The sequence below is a fragment of the Rhea pennata genome, chromosome 22 (assembly GCF_028389875.1).
Source record: "Rhea pennata isolate bPtePen1 chromosome 22, bPtePen1.pri, whole genome shotgun sequence".
In the NCBI taxonomy this organism is placed as follows: Eukaryota; Metazoa; Chordata; class Aves; order Rheiformes; family Rheidae; genus Rhea; species Rhea pennata.
In genome coordinates this window covers 1,264,527-1,288,792 of record NC_084684.1, presented here as the reverse complement: position 1 = coordinate 1,288,792, position 24,266 = coordinate 1,264,527, and the positions used below count along the sequence as shown (strand labels likewise).

The 24,266-nt window shown below is 54.3% G+C and overlaps 3 protein-coding genes across 5 annotated transcripts in view; 1 reads left to right on the top strand and 2 right to left on the bottom strand.

Annotated features, from left to right (window-relative positions):
• CDC42 (cell division cycle 42) overlaps positions 1 to 9,921 on the bottom strand; it is a 29,837-nt gene extending 19,916 nt beyond the window's left edge. Inside the window, exon 1 of one of the 3 annotated variants that reach the window (XM_062593153.1) lies at positions 9,838 to 9,921. The gene's annotated coding sequence lies outside the window, so the exon portion shown is untranslated. Of the gene's footprint in view, positions 1 to 2,359; positions 2,431 to 5,393; positions 5,497 to 9,837 lie in introns of those variants that run through there. The other 2 variants (XM_062593155.1, XM_062593154.1) reach the window with 2 other exon arrangements.
• Positions 9,922 to 12,568: 2,647 nt separating this feature from the next.
• On the bottom strand, positions 12,569 to 16,183 carry C22H1orf50 (chromosome 22 C1orf50 homolog). The gene is made up of 4 exons (XM_062593159.1): positions 16,043 to 16,183; positions 15,353 to 15,439; positions 14,026 to 14,157; positions 12,569 to 13,526 (listed from the first exon to the last, which is right to left on the bottom strand). Exons 1-4 carry the CDS (start codon positions 16,181 to 16,183, stop codon positions 13,344 to 13,346), a joined length of 543 nt encoding a protein of 180 aa, XP_062449143.1. The 3' UTR covers positions 12,569 to 13,343.
• A 478-nt stretch (positions 16,184 to 16,661) lies between these two features.
• On the top strand, positions 16,662 to 23,896 carry P3H1 (prolyl 3-hydroxylase 1). Its single transcript, XM_062593156.1, has 15 exons — positions 16,662 to 17,162; positions 17,881 to 18,033; positions 18,397 to 18,586; positions 19,189 to 19,320; positions 19,899 to 20,038; positions 20,463 to 20,552; positions 20,668 to 20,720; positions 20,833 to 20,954; positions 21,064 to 21,191; positions 21,336 to 21,431; positions 21,606 to 21,756; positions 21,985 to 22,102; positions 22,309 to 22,384; positions 22,576 to 22,716; positions 22,788 to 23,896. The coding sequence occupies exons 1-15, from the start codon at positions 16,662 to 16,664 to the stop codon at positions 22,902 to 22,904; spliced, it is 2,208 nt and encodes a 735-aa protein (XP_062449140.1). The 3' UTR covers positions 22,905 to 23,896.
• Positions 23,897 to 24,266: the final 370 nt, after the last annotated feature.

Below are 24,266 nucleotides of genomic sequence, written 5' to 3'. Positions count from 1 at the left end.
AGAACAGAGAACCCCAGCAGTATAAAAGTATTTCATACAAAGGCACTGTTACTCTCACCCTACACCTCAAAAACCCAAAGCCAAGGGTTAATTAGGTACCCATCATTCTGACTCAGATGTATACCACCCTGCATTACACATTACTGAGCGTGAGGAAGACTGACCTCATACCAGACTGCACCTTTCTCTACCAGGTGACTCGCTCCTTTAAGCTCTTTGGCAGTGAAAACCAAACAGAGTGTAAACAACCTTAGGCCTTACACTAGTATCAGTGCTCCAGAAGAACTCCACAGCACAAGAATCCTTAACTGCACAACAGGGGACGAGGACAAGTCAGTTGATAATTGTTTGGTTTTTTTTACTACAGAAATTATCAACTTACCATAAAAAAAGCCAGCCCAATGCAAGTTCTATGTGCCACATGACTACCACTTCTCTAACGCAGCTATTTAAATCCTCCCAGATAGAAGTGAAACCCACTAGACACTTCAGGGTTACTTCTGTAAAGGATCAAGAGGCATCCATCCACATTCATAAAATCTTAAGATTAAAAAAAAATTTTTTAAATGGGCCAACCATTTTCTTAACAGATGGTGTTTAAAAGTGGTTTTAAGTTTTCAAATCTTAATCTCTCTCAAGATTTAGAAACTCAAGCATAGGCTTCCAAAGTCTTATTCAACAACTCCACTTTCCCACCAATAAACTATTTCACCTGGATTAGAAAGCTTTCCTGATTAGCTGGATGAACTAGTTTGTGTTTTCCACTTCTAACAGGTCCACAAAACAGGCTAGAAGAAATAAACCACACACCACACACATTGTCAAGAGGGCTTAGATTCACCACGCCAGGGCCTACTCTTCCACAGGAAGGCATTTAGACACACATCACATCATTGGTAACTTAATTCTCTTGTATCCCACATTGGACCTTTCCCTTTACCAGTGTCTCACGTCGGAGATTAAAAGAAAATTAAAAGGTTTCTTTGCTAAAACACCTAATCTGAAGAGTCTAAGCATACAACACCCAGGAGGATTGCAAAGCACTTCAAGTAACTTTAAATATCTTGGGGAAATCAAACAGACCAGAAAGTGGTAAAATCGTCCCAGTTTGAGTGCAGCAAGTAGACTGTGAGTCATGTAGTTGTGAACCATCTGGCCAACCCCAGACAGGAGACCTGATAAACACTGGAAATACAATGCAAGTCAATCTAAATGCAAAAAAAGCAACTTTTTAACCTAAGCTGATTTGATTTTTCTAACCTCTTCCGTATTCCAATCACAAAATCCCTAATGCTTCAGCAAAGCACATGTTAGCTGATCACATTTAAGATTTTTTTGCTTTTTAGCTTGTTCAACATGTGAGCACACTGCTGTGACATCACAAAATTCAACAGTATGTAGCACTTTTTTTAGCATCCTGGAAACCGTGGATTACAGAGACTGCTAAATTTTAATCAAACTTTTTAGATAGGACTATTCCAGACTGAACAGGCCTATTTTGCAGAAGCCTGCTTATACCTGCGTACATTTAGGATTAATCCCCAAAAGCAGTAACAGATTTGAGTATTGCAACGAACAGCGAAATAAGCCTCCAATGTGATATTCCAATAGGAAGGACTACCTATTTTTGTAGGAAAGGAAAGCTTGAACGTTTGGCACTTTCTCCATACCAGTCTGAATATAAACCACAGGACACCGATATTTCTTCAGCCCTTCCTGCTCTGACAATCTATGCGGCACCCCAAAAGCCTTCTCCTATTTACTAAGCACAAGTTGTGGGAAATGCTACCCCAAATATATCCTGACACCGAGGACCACAATCCCTCTTGCACTACCTTATTTCCCCATTTTTATTGACAAGCACATGAAATGTGGGGTTGCTATGGGAACATCTGAGTTCAAGACTTGCCTGCAATTCAGAGTAGCTAAAACATTCTGGTAGAAATATGCATTACTGCTTGTGAAGAAACAGTGAAATTCTGTGCATATTCATACATAATCTGTGCTCCCTATCAACCCAAGAACGTACATTATGTTTGCCTTCGCACTTACAGTGCGAGCAGCTGTTATTGTTATAGAAACCACAAGCCTCAAGCTTCTTAGGTTCCCTTTAAGCTACTAATGTCTGTTTTCAGGTTAAAACGCATACATTTCCTCTAGTCAAAGGAAACTAAGCTGTCAAATATGTCTGCACATCCTGTATTAGCTTCCTGTCAAGCCACAGCAGCAGCACAACTTCCTCTTTCATGCAGTATTTAAAGCTGCCATTTCATCACATGTACCAGCTAAACTCAGTTTGCTGAAAACAATTGCCGGCTCATGACGAAAAGCTCATTTCATGATGTTCTTTTGTACGTACCATCAACTTGCCAGGCTAAGCTTAACCAGACTGTCACAGCTTCAAATTCTGGTCTGAGCACCTGGTCCACGCTAGAACAAGAAAAGCGGAACCATTTCTAAATATTAAAAATAAGTCATAAGGATTTTTTGTTTCTTCTAAACATTGCAATTTTACAATAAACTGAAGTTAGTCATTTAACTCCTTCGGGGTCAAAGCAGTCATGAGTCCACAATGAAACAAACAATATTTACAGGATTTCTACTCATGTTGACCTCTGTTATCCACTTTCACCTTTCCAAGCTACTATCAGTTTATATCTTACTAAAAAACACACAAGCACTTGCACGTACCATTTGTTCCCAGATGAATCACATCCACTTTAAAGTATTTCACACAAGACTGGGAAACTACTGTCACACAAGAGCAGGATCTTTCCCCTATGCCACCCACTCTATGCCTACTAGAAGGCAACATTTTTTCTTTTTAAAGCAGCAGCAAGTCTCCTGTATCAGAGGCCAAAGGCATAGCCAGGCATGATGATCGGAGCAGTGAAGTATTCTCCATCACAGATACAGAAGTACTATATTGCAGGTCTACATTACAAGCCTGGTACAGCAGCACCAGCTGCTCCGCCTCAGAGATCCTTGGCACATGATGTGCCACTTCTCTTTAAAGATCAGACACCACTACCACAGAAACTGCCTAACTTGAGCTGTCAACACTACAGTTAAATGACCTTGGGCTGCTTGATAACAGCAATACTGCGGCAAGTATAAGGTGGGAAACACAAGCAGAAGTAGTTCTGATTAAGAGCTGAACTCCAGAAAGACCGTAACAGAAAGCAAAACTGCTTTTAAGAGCAGTATTACCATGGCATTTTTCTCTATGGGTGTACAGCAGCCATTTGCTGAGTTATCTCAGTCTTCCAGAAGAAATCTCAGTTTTCACCTTCCAGTTCACTAGGATTCTCTCTTCAGAGGACGATCTGATCCCTGAATATAGTCATTTTGTATTATTTTCCACTAGTAACATGGTAAGTGACACTTTTAAGATTATATTTTACAGCTGGGGCCTCAGATTACCTGCCTACTTTGTCTATAACTCAGACTATTGCAGGCACACAAGGCACATACACAAACACCTCCGCTTGCTCCCAAAGGTTCCCAGTTCAGCCTAAGGCTTAGGTGTTTGATTTCTTAAACAATTGGAGCTATAAAAAGAAAAAGACTGTAAAGTACAATAGCTTCACTCCCTTAAAACAAGGTGAGTCAAAGTTCAGCATAAAGTCTGCAAAGAGCAGGAGTGAATTGCTTACGAAACACACCTATAGGTATTACCGTACCAACTCAGGGTTTTGAGAAAATATCCTTCTTTTTGATAGATTTCCCCCCATCTGCCACTTATTCAGACAACCCTTTAAACACTATCCCAGAATTTGAACTCCACAAGAAAGAACTATCTCCAGAAAGGGTGTTGCTGTTTGTTTTATACAGAAGTTGTCCGATAATGAGACATACAGCCAAAAAAGTCAAACTATAAAGCAGTATCAAAGACTAACATAAGATTCGGGTAAAGATCCGGCATCTGTTATCATCTACAGCATCCTGGTCCACTAGTCTCAATCAAAAGTTCAGAAGCAGCATAGCAATGTAGCACATTGTTGGCGTGGCAGTCTCCTTTTCGTGTGTTTGCCCAATCTCAACCTAGTATTAGACACAAGAAGAGGAAACACTCAAGTAGGCCCACAACAGTAAGCTGTCTCAAGAGACATCAGAGCCAAAACCGAACTTACCGCCAACATAACTGGTCTGGCACCAAGACAGACCTACTGAGCTCTCAAACTGATCTCGTACTACAAACCTACAGAAACTTTGCTATCTTTACAGCAACCTGTATTTAAGATACAGGTGCCCCAAGATTCCCAACAAATATTCTTCCAAATTCATCTGGACAAGCTCTATAAACTGGCATTTCTGCTATTGAGGTTCCACATCAGTGTTTTGAAGTAGCCACTTCATCTACAGTACTAGAAGCATTTCAGATGTTTCAGGTTCTACAACTTCAAAAAGAAAAAGAAAACACCATATTGTTGCATTTTCATCCTAAGAAAGTTGAAAACAAGCCCATAAAACCTGGTCAGAGGGAAAATGGGCTCACTGCACAATAGCAGCTTAACACGTGTGACAGCAGCAGTGCTTACATTTGTTCTCATGCTTTTACCATGGGCATTGCCATTCTATCCCACCTCACAGTGCAGAACACTTGCCTTTTTCTGTTGAGTTTGTTATAAAGTTCTTAGTAAATGTCCTGGTTAAAGCTGAACTGTCAGAACCAGCTGTCACAGGTAGAAAAACCCACCCCCAGAGTCATCACAGAGAAGTGAACATGCATACATTTTAAGCCCTCTTCTGGCAAAGGCATTTGTCTTAAATTATTACTCTTGACATGAAATTTTATAGCCTACAGGAAGTCATTTTACTCTACCACGCAACAAAATCCTGCTCAGTACTTCAATACCACATTAAAAAGGCCCATCTGGATTAACTTATATTCTTAAATGTTAGCAGTATGAAACTAAGCTATATTTTTTTTACCTGTACTTCCATTTCCACATTCCATACTACCAGATGCCTATGCCCACCAGTCTCAGTGTTTCTCTCCCTGTACTATTATTAACTGTAGTTGGCCATGGGTAAAACAGACCACCAGCAGAAGTTCCTCTATTTCAGTGCATATTTTTGCATAGTGAGAAGTACCCTAAACACATATAAATGGCAACCAATCACTCTTCATTCTTGTTGTGTTCAGGGAATGGGACAGTTGCTGGTGCTCCATGTACACAGGCTGCCTCAAGGACGTCTTAAGGAAGCAGTGTGTTTTGGCTCAAGCCTGTTAGCAACACACTTTCAAAGGACTAGGGAGATGATTTTATTTTATTTTTAAGACCTTTCCTTGACACTGAGCTACCTTGGTTTACCTATCAAAATTAACAAAACAGCTGGAAAACTAGCTAGAACCAGAACAGAAGAAACACTGGTTTTACTGCACTCACCTAACCACAGAAGGAACCAGAGTAGCTGGAACCACCCTTCCCTCGTTCAGCAGCAACGGCAAACCACCAGCACTGCACGGATCGATCGCGGCCTAGACAGCGAGACGAAAAGCCTGTCGGGCAATTGGCAGTTTTTCAGCAGTAGGTAAATGCAGAAGCCACTCAAGACGAAGTAACACTTCCCCACGCACACCCTTTCCCAAACAGGAAATGGGAGAGGATCCTTCTGAGAGTCCCTCTACAGATGTTCAAGAATTAAGCCTTTAAATCCACAATGCTCCACTAGCACTAAAATCACCAAACTCAGGCTGTTCCAAACACAGAAGGTAAACAACAACCAAAACACATCTACCATCACATCCAAAACCAAAACATAACCTTTCCACAACAAGGCCTGTTCAACACTCTGCATTCGGTTGTTCACAGACCACAACTGACCCAATCCAAACAGTTACAGAAGCTTTCAAAGTAGCAAATGCCTTTTTCCATTACAGTCAAAACTGTAGAAGCATTTTTGTCATTTTTTCCCTAACAGAGAGTGCTCATTGGCCAAAAATATGGCACAGCATCTTTCAACTTGAGAAGAACTGAGCAGTTCAAAAAAACATTGTTGCATATCAAGCTAATACAAGCAACCACAGCCATTATTACCACCAAGGCACCACAGGTGAAAATAATCCTCTCTACTTGCACCCAGCAGTCCACTTCTGGACCTCCATTATTCCTACTCCACTACATACACTGAGGCTTGCTTCGACACTGTAAATCATTTGGTAGAAGAACCTTCGCTTTCCCATAGTTTGGTCTACGTTTAGAAAACATGAACTGATATCACATTCTTCTGTGCTTATGGTCAGACTGCATGGTATCTTCACACCACTTTCAGACAGAAAGGCTCAGAGGAAGCTGCTTGGTTATTGTAACACACAGTGTTTCCAAAAAAAAAAATGTTTAAGTTTGTCTTTTAGCTAGAGAACAGGAGGCAGTACAGAGCATGTCTCATGCTAGGAATTATGGCATAACTCTTGAGGTAATGGAGTGAATTAACAGCACAATAGCTTAAAAATAAAGAACAATAGCTCTTAAAAGCGTTTGCAAAACTGATTCTTCATTTTCTCTTTATAAAGAAACTTGTTTAGAAGAAACGTCATTCCCTCTCAAGAAAAGGGCAGCTAATTTACTGATGAATGAGAATACAGATCAAATAGTATTTTGATGATTAAAAAAGCAACAAAAATATTACCTAGAACAGGAAAGGAAAATTACAAAGATCAATTACATGGCAACAGTGTTGAAATTCTGCTTCTTGTATTCACCATTTTATGGCATACTTTGGACTGAGTAAACAAACCTAGCTCTTTCATCCAGTAACAAACTACAGGAAACACCACCAGAACCTCAAAATATCTTGCCTTAATTCCAGTTCTACCACTTTCTTGCCTCCTCTCTCTGATTTCAGGCATTTATCTGCATACTGGCATAAAGATATAGCACAGACTTCAGAAGAGTTTTTCAAGGCAGGTAGGGACTACATACAGGCGGCTGCATACGTTCAGGGAAAAATAACATCATGCCAAGTTTTAGTCCTCTGAAATACTCCACAGAAGAAGTCTCATATCAATTCTAGTAGTAATATTTTCTCATGGATGCCCTTAGCCAATACGGTATGAGCCTCCAACAGAGCTTAAAGGAAGTTAGATGCCCACCTCATCAAATTAGAAGCTTCAGAAGTCTACTTACCTTAAATTTCTTTAAAGTCTCAGTATAAAACAACTTGATGAGACAAGTTTTTATTTGTCATGTGTTAAATACTTAAACTGTTTTTTGTCATGAGTTTAACATAAAGAGGCGACAGGTGCCAAGCTGAAAGCCTACAGTATGCTAAGTGGATAAGGAGGGTATTATTGCTATCTGGAGTACTAAAAAAAAAATCCATTTCATGTCCATTTAATTTGACAGCACCCTAATTTTGTATAAAAAGAAACATTCTACTTTCCCCAGAGGGGATTAAGCCTCAAAAGTGAGAATAACTACATCCCCTTACAATTCCTTCTCTTTCTGCTGTAGGAGCTAGGAACACAAAGTCGTAAGATCTAGCTTAAAGAGTGAAAGCTTGCCTGACCACAAGAGACAGGCAGAGGAAAGAGGGGGCTAAAATGCAGAAGTTTACAGATAACTTCTAAAAGCTGTGAACACTAGCATTAGGGTAAAATGGGTTACACACGTATCTAGACTGCAGTGATGTACGTTTCAGTACAAGTTCCCAGAGGCCAGCAGCAGAGTTTTGAGCCAACTACATCAATAATTTGAATGAACTTTGAAACTTACAGTGCAACAGATAGCTGTTGAAAAAAAGATTTAATTCACATGTCTGTGCTCAGAAGCCTTTGATATTTATTGTAGTACTACAGCTGCATTTTAACGGCAGTGAACATTTATACTCGCACTACTGGTCTACTTAGTGCCGCATTCAACAGTAACCTTACACATGTTTTACAGGAAAAGTGAAGAAAATCACAGTTGCACACTCATCAGGGAAATTCCTAGGAGTTTCGGCTGTACTCCATTTCTGCTCACCATTGTTCTTTTAGTAGATCTACAGTTCCCATTTTAAGATACTCCGACACAGGAGGACCTACAGAACACTTCTATACTGAAACACTGAAAACATACTGAACTTCCCCAAAATGGCCATCATTTTCAGGTCAATAAAAAAACCCATCAAAACAGTACACATAACAAGCTAACTAAAAGCATCAATCACAGACCATGAATAACCAAGCTCAAAGTACATAACTCTAACGACTAGAATTTCTGTCCAGAACAAGTTAGCAAACCATGAACATGTTTTATCTTGCATAGTGCTGGTTATTACTTCTTGCCAAGACTTAAAAATGTTCTTCCTCATTATTACTAAAGCATGTAACAATTGAACAGTTTGAACACACAGAACCATTTCCACAGTTACCAATATACTGAGTCAAGTCTTAAATACATCCATAAGATCTCTTACAAATATGCATTTGCCTATATGTCCCCATAATCCTAAATTAACATAAAAGAGCACTTTATAAAGTGGAAAACCACATTTTCTACATGTAGCTGTCTGAACACAAAAGCTTTCTGAAGTTATTTTTACATGAGAACATTTTGCTAACTGGAAGAGACAAGCTTTAAGTGCTTTACTGAGTTATTCCAATTAGCAATATGAGAAGCTTGATCCAGCTTTTTAATTCCCTTCTAGAAAAGGGCGTTTAGGCGACTGCAATTTAACACTTTGAATACAGACAGTTAACACCTCCTTTTCTAGGGTGAGGAAGCATTCGCAGATGAACATGAGACAAAGACAACCACAGATGGCCAGACTGAACTACTTTTGACTGCACAGTTGCCATCTAACATGGCCTCCTCATTAAGGCCTTGTCTTCACTGTGCTTTTGTCAAGAGATCTGAGCAAGGCTGCTCCGGCTCTACTGGTCGCAGTAGCCACACAGACAAGGCGACACGATTCCCGGCTGTTCTGCAATACTTTACGAAGCAGCCGTTTCACAACGCCAGTTATTTACATCCATGCTACCTGGTTGCGCTAGTGTCTGCCGCTGTTGCTGCCTGCTTGCAAGGGAGGTTACTAATAAGTCACTAGAAGACACTTTTAGGCACAGCGAGGGAAAAAGGTGACTTGTTGCAGGAGTTTCTATACGTTACGCTTGACAGCACGAAGGGGGAAGGGGTGTGAGCAGCAACCCTAGCTCCACACCCCGGCCAAGAAACAGCGACAGCAGCCGGCACCGCTGTGAGGACGAGCCCAGAAGGGCGAGGGAAGCCGCGACCTGGCACCGAGGGAGAGACAAAAGCCAGGCAGCGCCTCCCCCCCCCCCCCCCGCCCCTTCCCCGGGCATCACCTCCCGCCTCAGCTCGGCCTGCGGCGGCGGCCGGGCCGCGCCGCACCGCACCGCGGGGCCTCTGCGGGCGGCGCTCGCTCGCGGAAGAGCCCGCGCAGCCGGACCCGCGACCGCGCAGCGGCCCGCGCGGCAATTTGGAGGTAGGGGGAGGTTTTAAGGGTTTTTCCTCTTTTCCCCCCTCATCTCCGCAGCGCTCCCCCGCCCCCCCCACCCACCCAGCAGAGGCGCCGCCGCCCCTCCCCCCGCGCCCCTTCCCCGACGGTTGGCAGCGGCCGTTGGGGCGGGGGGGGGGAGGGGCGGCCGCTGCCAACCTGAGGCGACGGCGGAGGGGAGAGAAGGGGAGGAGGGGGCGGCCCAGGAGCCCCCCGCACGGCGGCAGGGCGGCTCCCCGCCCCGCCGGGCCCAGCCCGCGCCCGCCGGCGGGCGCTGCCCGGATGGAGAAGGAAAAGGGGCAGCGGTAACGGGGGAAGCGGGCTGCGGGCCGGCCGGGCCCCGCCAAGGGTCGCGGCGGCGGCAGCGCCCGACCCGCCGCGCTCTCTCACCTCAGAGTCTCCGCCGGGCGTTGGCAGCTCGCTGCGGGGTCTCCTCGGCTCAGGCACAGGGGCACGCCGCCGCTGACGTCATCACGCACCGGGCGGGGAGCGGCCGATGGGCGCGGCTTGTCGGGGGCGGAGCGCCAGCCGGCCGGCCGGCCGGCAGGGGGCGCTTTGCCACGCCCCCTCGCCGCCACGCCACGCCCCCTCGCCGCCACGCCACGCCCCCTCGCCGCCGCCCGCGGCGCCGCCTGCAGCGCCGAGCACCGCAGCCGAGCGGGCTGCACCGGGCCTCGCCTGCGCTGCGGAGCATGGCGCGGGCGGCCCTGTCCTTGAGTCCGCACCGCGGGAGCCCCCGTCCTTAGGTCTGCATTGCGGCACGTGCACCTCGAAGGCGACTGGAGCCCCCATCCCGCGTCTGCTCTGCCCTGCGCCCGCCCCGAGGGCTGCGGGACAAACGCGGCAGACACACAGGGTCCCCTCTGCAGATTGCACCCCCGCGGCGCCGTTCTCCGTAGGGACAGCACAGGCCCCGGGGCATGCCATGTGCATATGTGCCATATATCATGATGCCAAATACGCATCAATCTGCCTCAAATAACAAAAAGGAAAAAAAAAAAAAAAAAAAACTTCAGAAACAAGGGTGCAGGAAGCCAATCTCCTCCCTGCACTGCCAGCTGGAGAAGCAGGACTCGCAACCTGGCTTTTTTGGCTGAAAGAGGAAACTTGTCTAGATTAATAAAATGCTTAAAAGCCAGGAAGACCTGCCGGTCTTGCACTGCAGCTCGAGAAGGTAACGTGGAAGCAGCAGGAGAAAGCTTGCAGTGCAAAATCCCTAATGCAGGCAGCGGAAAACCATCTGGTGAGGCTGCAAAAACAAAAAAAAAAGAAAAAAAAATGCTTTGGCCTGCAATGCCCAGCCCTGGTTCTGTGCTTTTGCAAAATGTGCAATCAAATGAAGGCCACAAACAAGACTGAACTGCTTTTATAGCACCAGAGGGCTGTTTGCCGTGCTCTCAGGACCATTAAGCATCGAGCCATTAATAAATCCCCTTACAGGGCCAGGAGAAGACAACAAGGCTTGCGACACCCCTAAGAGCCAGCAAATATAGGTGCCGGGCCATCACGGCTGTTCTCACTGAGGTCTAGTGCCGGACAGCCTTAAATTCAAGAGCATTAAATTAAAAGTTGGGTCTCTACAGATGAAACCACGAACGGAAAGAGAGGTCCCGCACGAGACAGCTGATTTTAAAGCTTTTAATCCAACAAAAGCGCTACGTAAAGCACCGCTCTGACCCGCTGAAGCCGCAGCCTCCCTCCGCTCTTGCCAGATGCGACCTCAGCAACGAAAGGGTGGCCGGAAAGGGCTCTTTCCAAGTTCAAACACAACCCAAAGTTGCCTTGCTCGGCTCAGGCTTACAGAAAAGCGCCAAGAGCTGCCCGCAGACGTGCACCTCCCCTGAGCTCTTCCAGCGCTTTCGCCGGCTCCGGCGTTTTCACACGCTCAGTTTGGCTCAGAGGTGCGACGCTCCTCGGCGGCGAGCGCTGCGCAAAGCTCGAGGTCGGCACATCTCACCGGGCGGATTCGGCGGCCTCGTCCTTGCTTCCCGCGGAGGAGAGCGCATCCGTGCGTGGGAAAAACGCAGGACCGATCGCTCCACCAGCCGGAAACACGCTGGGAAAGAGCACCAGCCCGCTGCGCTGTCAGCTGCAGCAGTGACCGACAGCGGTCACTCGAACAGCGAGTGCCAGGAACCGCAGGATCTACCCGCCGAGGGACGCCAGGGAATTACAGGGGATGAAGAGCCAGCGTCTTCGCTGGAAAAACAGGAAAGCACACATGAGCAAATCCTGCCAAAGGCCAGGATTTCCAGGCCAGGTAAAATCACAGGCTCAGCAGCTACGAAGGGCAGCAGGCTGAGCATCACCCCGTGCCCTTGTACATCACTGTACAGACTTTAATGATGAAAAATGATTGCTGTCACAGAAATAAAATTAGAGCAGGAAGGCTTCTTCCCAGAGGAGCATAAATCAACCCACATGGAGATCTCTGCCACTACTGTAATTAGCACCGTGGAAAAGCCCGTGCAGTAATTAACTTTCTACCTTCCAAGTTGAGATTTAATAACATGCAGTAAAATAAACGCTTGGGGCTATGCAACAAGAAGGAAAAAAAACTCATCAAATTAGGCACCTGCGACTTGATAAGGAATTAATTATACCCTGGTCTAATAATAAGAATACATTGATTTTTTTATCTGCCCAGCACTCCTAGCGAGGGAGGGGGGCACTGGGAAAACTGCTCAAAAAGTCCCGCGTTGACTCTGAGAACCAGGTTCCTGCCAAGCGAAGACTCAACCGCAGAGGGACAGGCCTGAGCTATTGCATCGGGCAGAGCTGGAAGAGCAAAAAAACTAGGAAAGAAAAGGCTTGGGCTGCTGGAGAGCTCAGCCTCAAACCTCCCACATCCCTCCATGACACCGGGACGTCTTCAGGTGGCTCAGATCCAAGCAGCCAGGATGGCTCCCAGCACATGTGGCTGTGGGATGAATTACAAGTCCGCTCCCATGGTGCCTCCCATCAAGAAAACGGCAGCGAGACTGGCCAGGCCCATGCTGGGATACTTCCCCAGCACTCAGTGGAAGATAAAGACAGGAGATGTCCTAACACACCACCAAATTTCCCTAGTAGGGCAGAAGAAGTGATGCTGTCCATGCAAACAGGACACAGGCCCCATCACGGCAGTACATCTGACAACAACAGAGATTTATTTCATTTTTTTCCAGTGCTCTGCCACAGATGCACTCAACATAAAACCCCGCACGTTCCTCCTCTCTCCCTGGCAGCCAAGGGAAACGTAAGAGGGCTGTGAAACCCCCGTCCTTCAAAGAGTGCACAGCCCTCTCCGCCCCACAGCAGCCAGGCTAACGGCCTGAAGCTTGCGTGGTCCTTCGGAGGATCTATTCCCACCAAGGGGAGCTCTAGGCCACCCCACATGGAAGTCACAGGGATCTGAACACTGTTGAGAGAGATCTATAGGCTCAGATCACAACACAGCTTTTTGTCTGCAGCTTCAGCTGCTCTTCACAGGCCACAGGGCTTTCTAAATATGTGTTTTCTCATCAGGGCCAAACCCCAGCCCTGAAACGATTACCTACCGCAGGACGCAGAGTGATACACCATAGCTGGACAGGTGGGATGTATTTCATTGAGCTATCGCATCTGGGTCAAGTGATTTTGTTTGTTGCCCTAAGCCCTCTTGGACTGACTCCGTTTGATACCTGCCTCTCGCTAGAACTTGGCACGAGTCAAAGGAAGAAATTACTCGATTACTAGAAAATCCAGTAAGACTGAATTCGGAATTAGTCTCATTAAAGTACAGAGCAAGTACTGGCGGCAGCAACAGCAGCATTTTCATTTCTGGATCTCTCTCCTTGCCCTGCCTTTGGCAGCGTTCAGCCACCGCCGGCCCGCCCTCTCGCAGAGGCTCTGCTCAGAGGTCCCGTCGGCTCGTGTCACTTGGTGAGACCCTGGAAGTTGGGCTCCGTGCACGGCGGCAGCGCTGCCTGCCGGCTCAGCAGCTTGTCCAGGATGTTTATTTCGGCGTCTCGTCTTTCAATGTCCTCGAATGGAGTCCAGGACATGTCGTGCTGGAGCTTGTACGCGCCAAGGAACTCGTGAGGGCTGGTCCCCCATTCCTGGAGGAGAAAGGACAGATTCATGTCACAGCTAGGTTTAGGGACAGGTTATCACCCTGTCCTGTGCGCAGCTCCTCCACATGGCTCTACGCTTTGCTCTCTGTTTTCTTTGTAGCGCATTAAAACCTGCTTCAAGCACCCACTTGAGCTCTTACCTGGACACTTCAGAGGAACTGCCTGCTCGCTCAAGGAGGGCAGAAGGCCCAGGGCATGTTTGCAGTTTGTTACCTCCAGATAAAGAACTGCAGGGACCAAAAGGCAGAATTCAGGTCTGCCTGCCAAAGGTTTCTTTGCCCACTTTCTACTGAGACCTAAGAGAGCTTCACAATATAACTCTTACACCAGCAAGGTACTCTGATCATGGACAGAAAAAACCCACCAACTAAGCAAGAGCCAGCAAATATCCCTCCCCAAGCCAGTGCTTTTGCCTGAAGTCCTGAAGTGCCCAGGTATGCTGTTTCTTCCCCTCTCTGCTTCCTCAGAGGCTGCTATTGCCCACCTTAGGGGACAGGATGGAGAAGTATCGCTGGCCACTCTCCCGTCTATACATGTAGTAGATGTTTCCTGGCTTCTTCACAAGATTGCAGGCCACGTGGTGCAGATCAGCATCTCTGTTAGCTTCATCCAAGACCTAAAAACAAAAGTAACATTCCCACGCTTGAAATAAAACCACAACACGCTATCCCCCTTCAGTCCCAGCCTGAGACACGCTGCTTGACACACTGCTCACGCAGGCTTTGCCCTCCACAGCACAAGTCTAGCTTCGCGCAGCACATCTTTATTTGCCCCAAGAAGTAGATGCTTCCTGATGAGACAATTTTTTTTCATATTTCCCCTGCTTATCTAGACCTCAGAGCTCTTGCATCCTTCCACAGAAGTAGAGGTATCTCCAAGCAGCAACAAACCCTCTACCTCTGCTTCATCACAGCCCCATGTTCACATCTGCCTGACCCCACAGGGTGCTGGATCCGTTCTTTTCCACACACAGCCACCAGACTCCGGGGGGCTTCCCTGCTGAGATCCCTTCAGGAAGAGATAGCAAATCTCACCCTGCAAAGGGGAATTCAGCTCCCTACCTCCATCAGCTGGCGCTCCACAGCTCTAGCTTCATCGGTTAACAAAAGGGATTACATGACATAGCTGCCCTGATGGCAGTGGGCCAGTCACAGAAACCAGCAGATCACTTCCCATTCAAAGATATATTTTTAACTCTAGTCCTCAATTTCGCCACCAAGGGCAAAGTCAGAACCGAACAGGACAACTGAGCCCATCAAGGCTTGCTCCTGGAACCGCCTGCTCAAGAAAATGAGCTGGGACAAACTGGGAAGACAAGATCCACCCATCTTGTTAGATAACAGCTCACTTCTCCCAAGGGCTCAGATCTGTCTCAGGGTGACCATCCAGATGGTTGTAGTCACCCTGCTCCACTACATGCTCCCAAGAGCAGGACCCACGAACTAAAAGGACAGGAATTTCCTGTCCTGAACCAGTTCGAAGTCATCTCTCCTGACACTGGAGCAGCTTTGGACTAGCTGCCAGCTCCCACGCTTCTTCCAAAAGGAGATAATCCATGTGAAAAGAAGTCCTCACTGATGTGCAGCCAAAATCCCAGAACTGGGGCAGCTCGCACAGGGAGACAAATCCGAGCACCAGCCAGCCCTGCTCGTGCAGAGCGTGGCCCGTCCAGCACAGGGATCATCCCAGAAATGCTTCTCGTATCAAACGCAAGCGGGTGCTCGGCACAGGATGGAGCGGGTTTCTCTCTGAACGGCCGCAGCAGCTACACGGAAAGGCCGAGAGCGCCGAGGCACCGGCTGCGTCCTCACCTTCCGAGCCTGCTCCTGCAAGTACCGGATCTGTTCGGCGATGACGGTCAGCTTGTTGCAGGCGTTCGCTCGGACGAAGTCGTCCGCCTGCGGGGAAGAGCGGGGTTTTTGTCAGGACAGGGAGCAGCCGCGTCCCCTTGGACCCCACCACAGCCACAGAGCAGGGCCCGGGTGCTGGGGGGCACTGGGAGGTGTGGGGCAGCAGGTAGTAGGACATACTGGGAGGCACTAGGGGGCACTGGGATGCACTAGATGCTAGATGGGGAGAAAAGAGAGCGCTGGAAGGTACTGGGATGCACACAGGGACACTGGGAGGCACCGCAGGCCACTGGAAGGCATGGGGACTTACTGGGTAGCACTGGGAGGGTGCAGTAAGACATACTGGAAGGCAGTAGGCCACGCTGGGACATATTGGGACATACTGGGGCACACGGGGGAAACCGGAAGTGCTGGAACGCAGCGAAATCAGCGGGACACACGATGGAAGGCACCGCCAGGCACTGGGACGTACTAGAAGAGGCAGCAGGACATACTGGGAGCCCCGCAGAGGGGCCACTGGAAGATACCGGGCCGTACTGGGAGACGAGGGAAGGCATTAAGCACTGGGTGTCAGCACACTACGGGGCGCTGGAAGGTACTGGGACATACTGGGGGGCCCCGGGGCCAGCCCGGGCCAGGCCCGGCCCTCACCTGCTGCACCTGCCGAGCCAGGGCCACCAGGTCCCCGGGGTCGCCGACGCGGGCGGCCCGCCCGGCGCTGCCCTCCACCAGGGCGAGCCCCGCGCCGCCGCCGCCGCCGCCACCGGCCTCCGCGCCGCCCGCCGCCGCCATGCTGCCGCCCTCGCCCCGCCCCTTCCGCTGAGGGGCGGCGCCTCGGGCCTCGCCGGCTGCTGATTGGTGAGCGGGCTGCGTGACGTCGCGGGGAGGAGGTGGGGGCCGGTGGGAAGAGCGAGGCCTCTCCGGGGAACGGGCGTGTTCCGGGCTGCGGAGCCGGGTTTTTATTGGTGGGCGACGGGGCGCCGGCTGCTGATTGGTGAGCGGGCGGGGTGACGTGAGGGGGGAGGGCGGGAAGAGCAGGGCACCGTCCTGGCGGGCGGGGCGGGGCGGGGCGGGGGGGAGTGGAGGGACTAGGCGTGGTCCGGGCGGCGAGGCTGCATTCTGATTGGTGGGAGTGGCGCGGCGGGGGCGGGGCTCCCGCCGGGGCGGGGGGGGCGGGGGCGGGGCCTGCCCGGGGCGGGGCGGGGCCTGCCCGGTGCGCGGCGGCGCGGCGCGGCGCGGCGGGCGGGCGGTGCCGAGGCGCGCTCGGGCCATGGCGCTGCCCGCGCTGCTGCTGCTGCTGCTGCTGCTGGCGCGGGTGGCGGGGGAGGGATCGCCGCCGCCTCCCGCCCCGCCGCTGCCGCCTCCCGCCGCGCTGCCGGCGCCCGAGGCGCCGCCGCTGCCCGCCGAGCCCCCGGACGCGCTGTTCGCGGCCGGCTCCGAGGCGTACGCGCGCGGCGACTGGGCCTCCGTGATCCTGCACATGGAGCGGGCGCTGCGGGCCCGCGGCGCCGTGCGCGCCCGCCTGGTGCGCTGCCGCCTGCGCTGCGCCAACGCCACGGCCTGGCCCGAGGAGCCGCCGGGGCCGGGACCGGGGCCGGGGCCCGAGCCGGTGCTCCGCGACCTGCTCTTCTTCCGGCAGCTGCTGCGCCGCGCCGCCTGCCTGCGCGGCTGCGGGCCCGCCGCGCCCTCCCGCTACCGCCTCGGCGACGAGCTCGACCTCGAGTTCCGCAAGCGCAGCCCCTACAACTACCTCCAGGTCGCCTACTTCAAGGTGGGGGTCCCGGGCCGGATCGCGGCGGGTCCCGGGGCAGCGGCACCGGGGGAGGGCGGTCCCGGGGCAGCGGGACCGCACGGGGGTCCCGGCAGCGGCACCGGGGGAGGTGGATCCCGGTGCAGCGGGACCGGACGGGGGTCCCGGCACCGGGGGAGGTGGATCCCGGTGCAGCGGGACCGGACGGGGGTCCCGGCACCGGGGGAGGTGGATCCCGGTGCAGCGGGACCGCACGGAGGTCCCGGCAGCGGGGGAGGTGGATCCCGGTGCAGCGGGACCGGACGGGGGTCCCGGCAGCGGGGGAGGTGGATCCCGGTGCAGCGGGACCGGACGGGGGTCCGGGCAGCGGGGGGGGGGGGGGGGTGGATCCCGGTGCAGCGGGACCGGACCGGGGTCCCCGGCCAGGGGAGGTGGATCCCGGTGCAGCAGGAGGAGCAGAGCCCGGCGGGATCCCGGGGCCGGGCCGGGCCGGGGGGCGGCCCCGGCTGCCGCCCGTCCCCCTCCTCCCTGCCCACCGCGGCCGCTCCCCCCGCGGTGCCACGTCGGGCCTGGCCCGCGGCCCGGCTCGCTCCCGCGGCGCCGCCGAGCTGAGCCGAGCCGAGCCAAGCGCGTTCGTACCTCCCCGGCGTAAGGGCGCTTGCTCCCGACGCGCTCCCCTCCCGTTCGGAAAACCTTTCCCGCCCTCACCCCTCCTTCCCCCGGCCTTCGCCTCGCTCAGATCAACAAGCTCGCCAAGGCCGTGGCGGCCGCTCACACCTTCTTCGTGGCCAACCCCGAGCACGCGGAGATGAGGCAGAACCTGGAGTATTATCAGATGATGGCGGGCGTCAAGGAGGCCGACTTCACCGACCTGGAGGCCCGGCCCCACCTGGTGAGACGGACCCACGGCCCGCCCCGCGCCGGCCTCGCGGTGGGCTCGGGTTGGGTTTCCTCCGTGGTGCCCAAAACCCAGCGGTTCATTGGGCGCGAACGAGCCCGCGTTCCCGGCAGGCCGCAGACGCGGTCAAGGTGGGGAGGATGGATCCCATCCCAGGCCTGCACCCCCTCCACCAGGAAGGGGACGTGAGGGTTTTCCATGGCCCCCGCTTCCGCCGCTGGACCTCCTTCCCTGGGAGACGCCCCGGCCATCGCTCGCGGGAGCTCCGCAGGGAGCTCGGCTCACCGGCCGGCGGCGAAGAGATGTCACGGGGCGCCAGCGGGCTCCGGGGTCACTTCTCCTGCCGGCTCTCCACAGACCGAATTTCGCCTGGGCGTCAAGTTTTACACAGAAGAGCAGCCTGCTGCCGCCATCCTGCATCTGGAGAAGGCGCTGGAGGAGTATTTCGTGGCGGACACCGAGTGCCGCGCGCTCTGCGAGGGGCCGTACGACTACGAAGGCTACAACTACCTGGAATACAACGCGGACCTCTTCCAGGCCATGACAGGTGACAACGCATCTGACATCCCATTTGAAGGGCTTTAAGATGCTCTTGATTCCTTGGAGGTGATGATGAGCGCCAGCTCTCACCCCAGAGAAGGCAAATCCTACGTTACCTTAGGAGGAACGTGGCCAGCAACCTGTGGGAGCTATTTTTCTCCGTCCTCCATGTTGGAGGTGCTGCCTAGGACTACTAAGGCCTCTTTGGTCCTCTTAGTTCAAGGTGGATGTGGAGAAACCGGAGAGGAGCCAGTGGGTGGTCACCAAGGTGCTAGCTGGGGTGGTTGAGATGCAAGCTGGGGTGGTCAAGGCTGGACTACTAAGGCCACATTGGTCCTCCCAGTTCAAGATGGATGTGGAGAAACTGGAGAGGGGCTTGCGGGTGGTCACCAAGATGCAAGCTGGGGTGATTGAGGCTGGACATTGGGAAAACATCCCGTCCTTGGAGCATAGTGGAGCCTTGGGGGCAGCTCACATGGAGGTGGCGGCTCACCACCCCTGGGGCTTTTCTGGTCTCCAGTGACTGCGCCAGCCTGACCTAGCGTTGGCGACGGTCCCACGGGTTGTTCCTGAGGTCCCGGGCGGTAACGCGGCGTTTTCCCCCGCCAGATCACTACATGCAGGTGCTCGGCTGCAAGCAGGGCTGCGTCACGGAGCTGGCCTCGGAGCCCGGCCGGGAGAAACCGCTGGAGGATTTCCTGCCCTCGCACTTCAACTACCTGCAGTTTGCCTATTACAACAGTAAGCCGCTGCCGCCTCGTCCCGGCCGCGATTCCTCGGCGTCGCTGGCGCCAAAAAAAAAAAAAAAAAAAAAAAAGGAAAAAGAGAGGAAAAAAAGGAAGCCCCAGTCCAAACGATGGAGTATTGTAGATGAAAGTGGGTTAGAGTGCTTAAGTGGCTGCAAATTGCAGGTTGGGTCTTGCTGTCTGGAAATAGAGGTATTTTCCAAGTGGGAAAACTACCCAGCGGGGAGCACTGATTTCTGGTGAGGCAGGAGAGCGCTTTGGACTCTGTTATTCTCCCTTCGTCTTGGTGGCAGCAGTTAGCTTTGCTCCGGGGTGTCAGCCCTGCCTCCAAGGAGACCCTATGCAGAAAAACAGGGTTTTCTCTCTTATTTTTCCTCTCTGTTTTCACTTTCTGTCTCTGCCGTGCTTTTGCCAAGTCTCCGGCCTCGGAGTCCATTTATTTTGGGCCGGCTCATCCCGCCGAGCGGCCCGTACCCAGCACCCATCTTCATCCCCGCTCTGCGTCCCTGCCAAAGCCAGACGCGGGCACGGCAGGGAGAAAGAGGTCCCCAACGGTGCTGCCTCTCTTTGCAGATGGGAATTACGAGAAAGCCGTCGAATGCGCCAAAACCTACTTGCTCTTCTTCCCGAACGACGAAGTGATGAACCAGAACTTGGCCTACTACACCGCTGTCCTCGGGGAAAAGCTGGCTGGGCCCATCGAGCCCCGAGAGGTGAGTGCCCAGCTGGGGTGAACCTGGTCCCAGGGACCTTGCTCTTGGGCTTTGCAAAGTTTCCGGGTCTACTGCCAGGCTTGTGTTGGGATCTGTCATCTTCTGTAAGCGATGTGGGGAGGAACGGAGAGATGCAAACCAAAAAAGGAGAAGGTCTCTCTCATCCGTGCTCACAAATGCACTTTAGACCTTCTCCTGTCTCCTGTCCCCGGCAGGGTGACAGACCAGGTGGTTTTGTGAGCCACTCCCCAAAGCAAACCCATCTTCTGCGCCCGTTCTTCCAAGGATTGGACTCCAGGGTTCTCCAGAGCCTCCTGCGTAAGGGACACGCGTGTCCCTCCACACGTCAGTGGGTGCAATCCATGTTTGCTAACCTGGATGCCTCACATGGTGGGGGGGTCCTGTCCCATCCCTCTCACCCTAGGAGATCCAGGCATACCGCCAGCGAAGCCTGATGGAGAAGGAGCTGCTGTTCTTCAGCTACGACGTTTTTGGGATCCCCTTCGTGGACCCGGTGAGCAGCGTTGGACCGGGCAGCGCGCGGTGGGATGCGGAGCCGTGCCGTCCCAGCGGGATGGCTCCCGGCCCCCATCCTTGCCTAGCACCCGACGGCGCCACTGTGCTTATAGGACACGTGGACGCCGGAGGAGGTGATACCGAAGAGGCTGCGCGAGAAACAAAAGTGAGAGTTATCCTGTGCCCACCGGGCCGCTAGACGTGGCTGGTCCTTCCTGCGGTGTCCCCTACGTGGGGGCCGTGGGGCCGCGGAGCTGACGGCCCCCCCTTGTGCCCAGGGCGGAGCGGGAGACGGCGGCGCGCATCTCCGAGGAGATCGGCAACCTCATGAAGGAGATCGAGACGCTGGTGGAGGAGAAGGCCAAGGAGTCCGCCGACATGAGCAAGTTCATCCGAGAAGGTGCAGGGGGGGCTGCGGGCCGGGAGGGGAGGCCTGGCCCTCCGTCTCCCCCCGTCCTTGCACCCCTGGGGCTGTCTCAGCGCCCTCCTGATCCCCACTTGTGCCATAGGTGGCCCGTTGGTGTACGAGGGCGCCAGCGTCACCATGAACTCCAAGGCCCTCAACGGCTCGCAGCGCGTCGTGGTGGACGGGGTCCTCTCCGCCGAGGAGTGCCGCGAGCTGCAGAGACTCACCAACGTGAGCGTGGGGACAGGGGCAGGGAGGGGGGGACCCAAAGGGGCCCGTCTGGCGGGTCCGAGCTCGGCTCGCGTCCCTTTGCAGAAGGCCACCCGGCCTCGTGGCCTCCTTCAGGGTGCCTCACGCTCGGTCTGGCTTTTGCAGGCAGCTGCCTCGGCCGGGGACGGCTACCGCGGGAAGACGTCTCCTCACACCCCCAGCGAGACCTTCTACGGCGTGACCGTCCTCAAGGCCCTCAAGGTTAGGCTGGTTGCAGGGGAGGGGGAGAAACAAGCCGGCGGGGGGGAGGCGACAAGCCAAGGTGCTGAGCTCTGTTCAGCTCCCCGGAGGGCTCCTGGCCCGAGGATGAAGCTGTTGGCCAAGCCGGAGCACGTGGATCTGCTCGAGGCTCAGGCCGTGTCCTGTCCCTCGTAGCTGGGCCAGGAGGGCAAGGTGCCCCTGCGGAGCGCCCACCTCTACTACAACGTGACGGAGAAGGTGCGGCACATGATGGAGTCCTACTTCCGCCTGGAGGTCCCGCTCCACTTCTCCTACTCGCACCTGGTGTGTCGCACAGCCATCGACGGTGAGCGTGGCCCCAAAGAGGATGCACCTTCCTGGTGACCCCGGTTTTCAGACCGAGGGAGAAGCCGTCCCCCTTCACCCTCCTGACCTGTCCTGGTCCCCTCCAAGAGCAAGGGTGGTGTCCTGTGTTGGTGGCCTTGTCGGCCCCAAGCACACGGTGTTTGGGGACAGACCGTGGGTCCTGCATGGCCAGGGACATCCTGATGCACCGGTTCTCCTTCCACCCTAGAGAAGCAAGAAGGCCGGACTGACAACAGCCACGAGGTGCATGTGGACAACTGCATCCTCAACGCGGAGGCCATGCTGTGCGTGAAGGAGCCACCAGCCTACACCTTCCGGGATTACAGGTACCCGGGGCACCCGGCCCATCCTCTCCACCCCGTCCCGTCTCCTAGGGCTTCCCTACCTGAAGCCACCACGTCCCTGAGATGAGCAGGGTGAAAGAGCAGCCCAGCCCAGGTTCTCCAGCCTCTGACTCTTGTCATGGTGATGGATGTGACCTGTCTCCTGCCTGGGGTGATGGATGTCACCTCCGCTTGTCTTCTGCTTTTAGTGCCATCCTCTACCTCAACGGGGACTTCGAAGGGGGAGCCTTCTACTTCACGGAGCTGGATGCCAAAACTGAGACTGTGAGTAACCCGGCTCCCCACGGACCCCAACTCTGGCCACGCTGCCAAACCCAACGCCAGGCTTTGGTTGCCCAGCTTCTGTCCCCATCCCTGGGAACGTCCCTTATGCCAGCGGGAGTTAGGGAGGTGCGGTTGCCCGCAGCCCGGCCGCGGCAGGTCCTGACCGGGGTTTTGGGGTCTACTCCTCGCAGGCAGAGGTGCAGCCGCAATGCGGCCGGGCCGTGGGCTTCTCCTCCGGCTCGGAGAACCCCCACGGGGTGAAGGCCGTGACCAAAGGCCAACGCTGCGCCATCGCCCTGTGGTTCACGCTGGACCCTCGCCACAGCGAGCGGGTAAGCGCCTCTCCGCCCCCCGCTTTTCCCGGGACCGGAGGGCGATCCGTGACGCCCGCTCTCGCCCGCAGGAGCGCCCGCAGGCCGACGACCTGGTGAAGATGCTCTTCGAGACGGAAGAGACGGATCTCCCTCCGGAGAAGGAGCCGCCGGCCGTTCCCAGCGCCGAGGGGAAGGACGAGCTGTGACGTCCATCCGGGCAGCTCCCCTGTCCCCCGCCGGGGAGAGCAGCCCGGCTCCGGCGTTTCCGGACTCGACCCTGTCCCGATGGGGTGGTGGAGCGGGAACCCGTGCCCGCTCCGGCGTCCCGGGGGCGTCTGGCCTCCCTTTGCCCGCTGCCGCTGACCTCGGAGGCTCGCGGAGACGAGCAGCCAGACTTTGGGGGGAAGCGGCGGCAGGAGGGGATGCTCCTTTTTTTTTTTTTTAGGGCTGAAGCACCAGCATGGAGCTGGTACAAGGTGCCAGGAGGCTCCTTTCCCCTCCGCTCCAGCTCCCTCCCCGTCGCAGCTATTTAAGTGCCTTCTGCAGACAATCTGCAAATAAAGGGGGGGTTGTTTTTTTTTCCCCTCCCCCCCAAACGGCCACGTTCGCTCCTGGCGCCCGTTTTGCCCAGGAGGCCAGAAGGTCCAGGCGAGGGTCCCTCGGGCCGGCTCGCCCCCGCCCCGTCCCCCGTTTCGGCCACCCCACGCAGGACGCCGCGCCGACAAGAAGGGCATTGAGCAAATCGTTCCCGGCTGGAGTCGGGGCTGCCCCGTCCCATTACCATAACTATCCGGAGAATGCGAGTCCTGCATAAAAACGCCCAAATCCCGGGCGCTGTAATAATATTCGGAGCGGCCGGGGACCCGGGCAGGCGGCGACGCGGGAAGGCGCCTCGGATGAAACCTTCTCCAGATGATCGTGAAGGCCGCCGGCGCGGGCGCTGCCGCCCGTTCCCCGCGGCCCCGTTTCGGCTCCGGCGGCTGGCGGGGAAAGCCGGACGTCGCGAATCCCGAACGGGAGCCCTTCGGGGGTCGGTTCTCCCAGCGCTGCCGTCTCTCGGCCCGCCGGGGCGGGGAGCGTGAGCAGACTGCTAATGAGACCCGCGAGTTAAACATTGCCAGGCCGGACCGAGAGGACCTTCAAAAAGACCCTTTCCCACCCCCCCTAAAATAAATAAATAATAAATAAATAAAAAGAAGGTTTCCGGGGAACCTCGCGGGTTCCTGCGCCGGCCGAAGCCGGGGTCCGTGCTCCGCCGTCCCTGCGCGCCTCCGCGGCGCCCCCGACCCCGGCGTCAATGGGGGGGTTTGTGGACGGTGGCGGCATTCCCGGATTCCTGCCCGAATGCCGCCGCGCGCCCCCGCGGCGCGGGCCAAGGTCGGGCCCGGCCTCGGGTCGGGCCAAATTCCCCCCCCCCCTTTTTTTCCTGGTGGGGGGGGGAGTTGTCCCACGGGATCCCCCCCCCCGGGGTCCGCCTTTCCCCCTAGGGCCCCCATGTCCCCCCCATGTCCCCCGGCCCCTCCAGTCCCACTCCGTGTCACCCCCCTCCCGCGGGGCCGGGAAGGCGG

What these genes read in the sequence shown, in the direction of transcription:
- C22H1orf50 (XM_062593159.1), bottom strand. Translation starts at nt 16,183, where the DNA reads ATGGCGGCGGCGGGCGGCGCGGAGGCCGGTGGCGGCGGCGGCGGCGGC. An exon ending in TGCAGGAGCAGGCTCGGAAG is followed by an intron (nt 14,158 to 15,352) that starts GTGAGGACGCAG and finishes TTTTGTTTTTAG; the next exon opens with GTCTTGGATGAAGCTAACAG. An exon ending in TCTCCATCCTGTCCCCTAAG is followed by an intron (nt 13,527 to 14,025) that starts GTGGGCAATAGC and finishes TTTCTCCTCCAG; the next exon opens with GAATGGGGGACCAGCCCTCA.
- P3H1 (XM_062593156.1), top strand. Translation starts at nt 16,662, where the DNA reads ATGGCGCTGCCCGCGCTGCTGCTGCTGCTGCTGCTGCTGGCGCGGGTG. An exon ending in AGGCTGCGCGAGAAACAAAA is followed by an intron (nt 20,721 to 20,832) that starts GTGAGAGTTATC and finishes CCTTGTGCCCAG; the next exon opens with GGCGGAGCGGGAGACGGCGG. An exon ending in ACCCTCGCCACAGCGAGCGG is followed by an intron (nt 22,717 to 22,787) that starts GTAAGCGCCTCT and finishes TCTCGCCCGCAG; the next exon opens with GAGCGCCCGCAGGCCGACGA.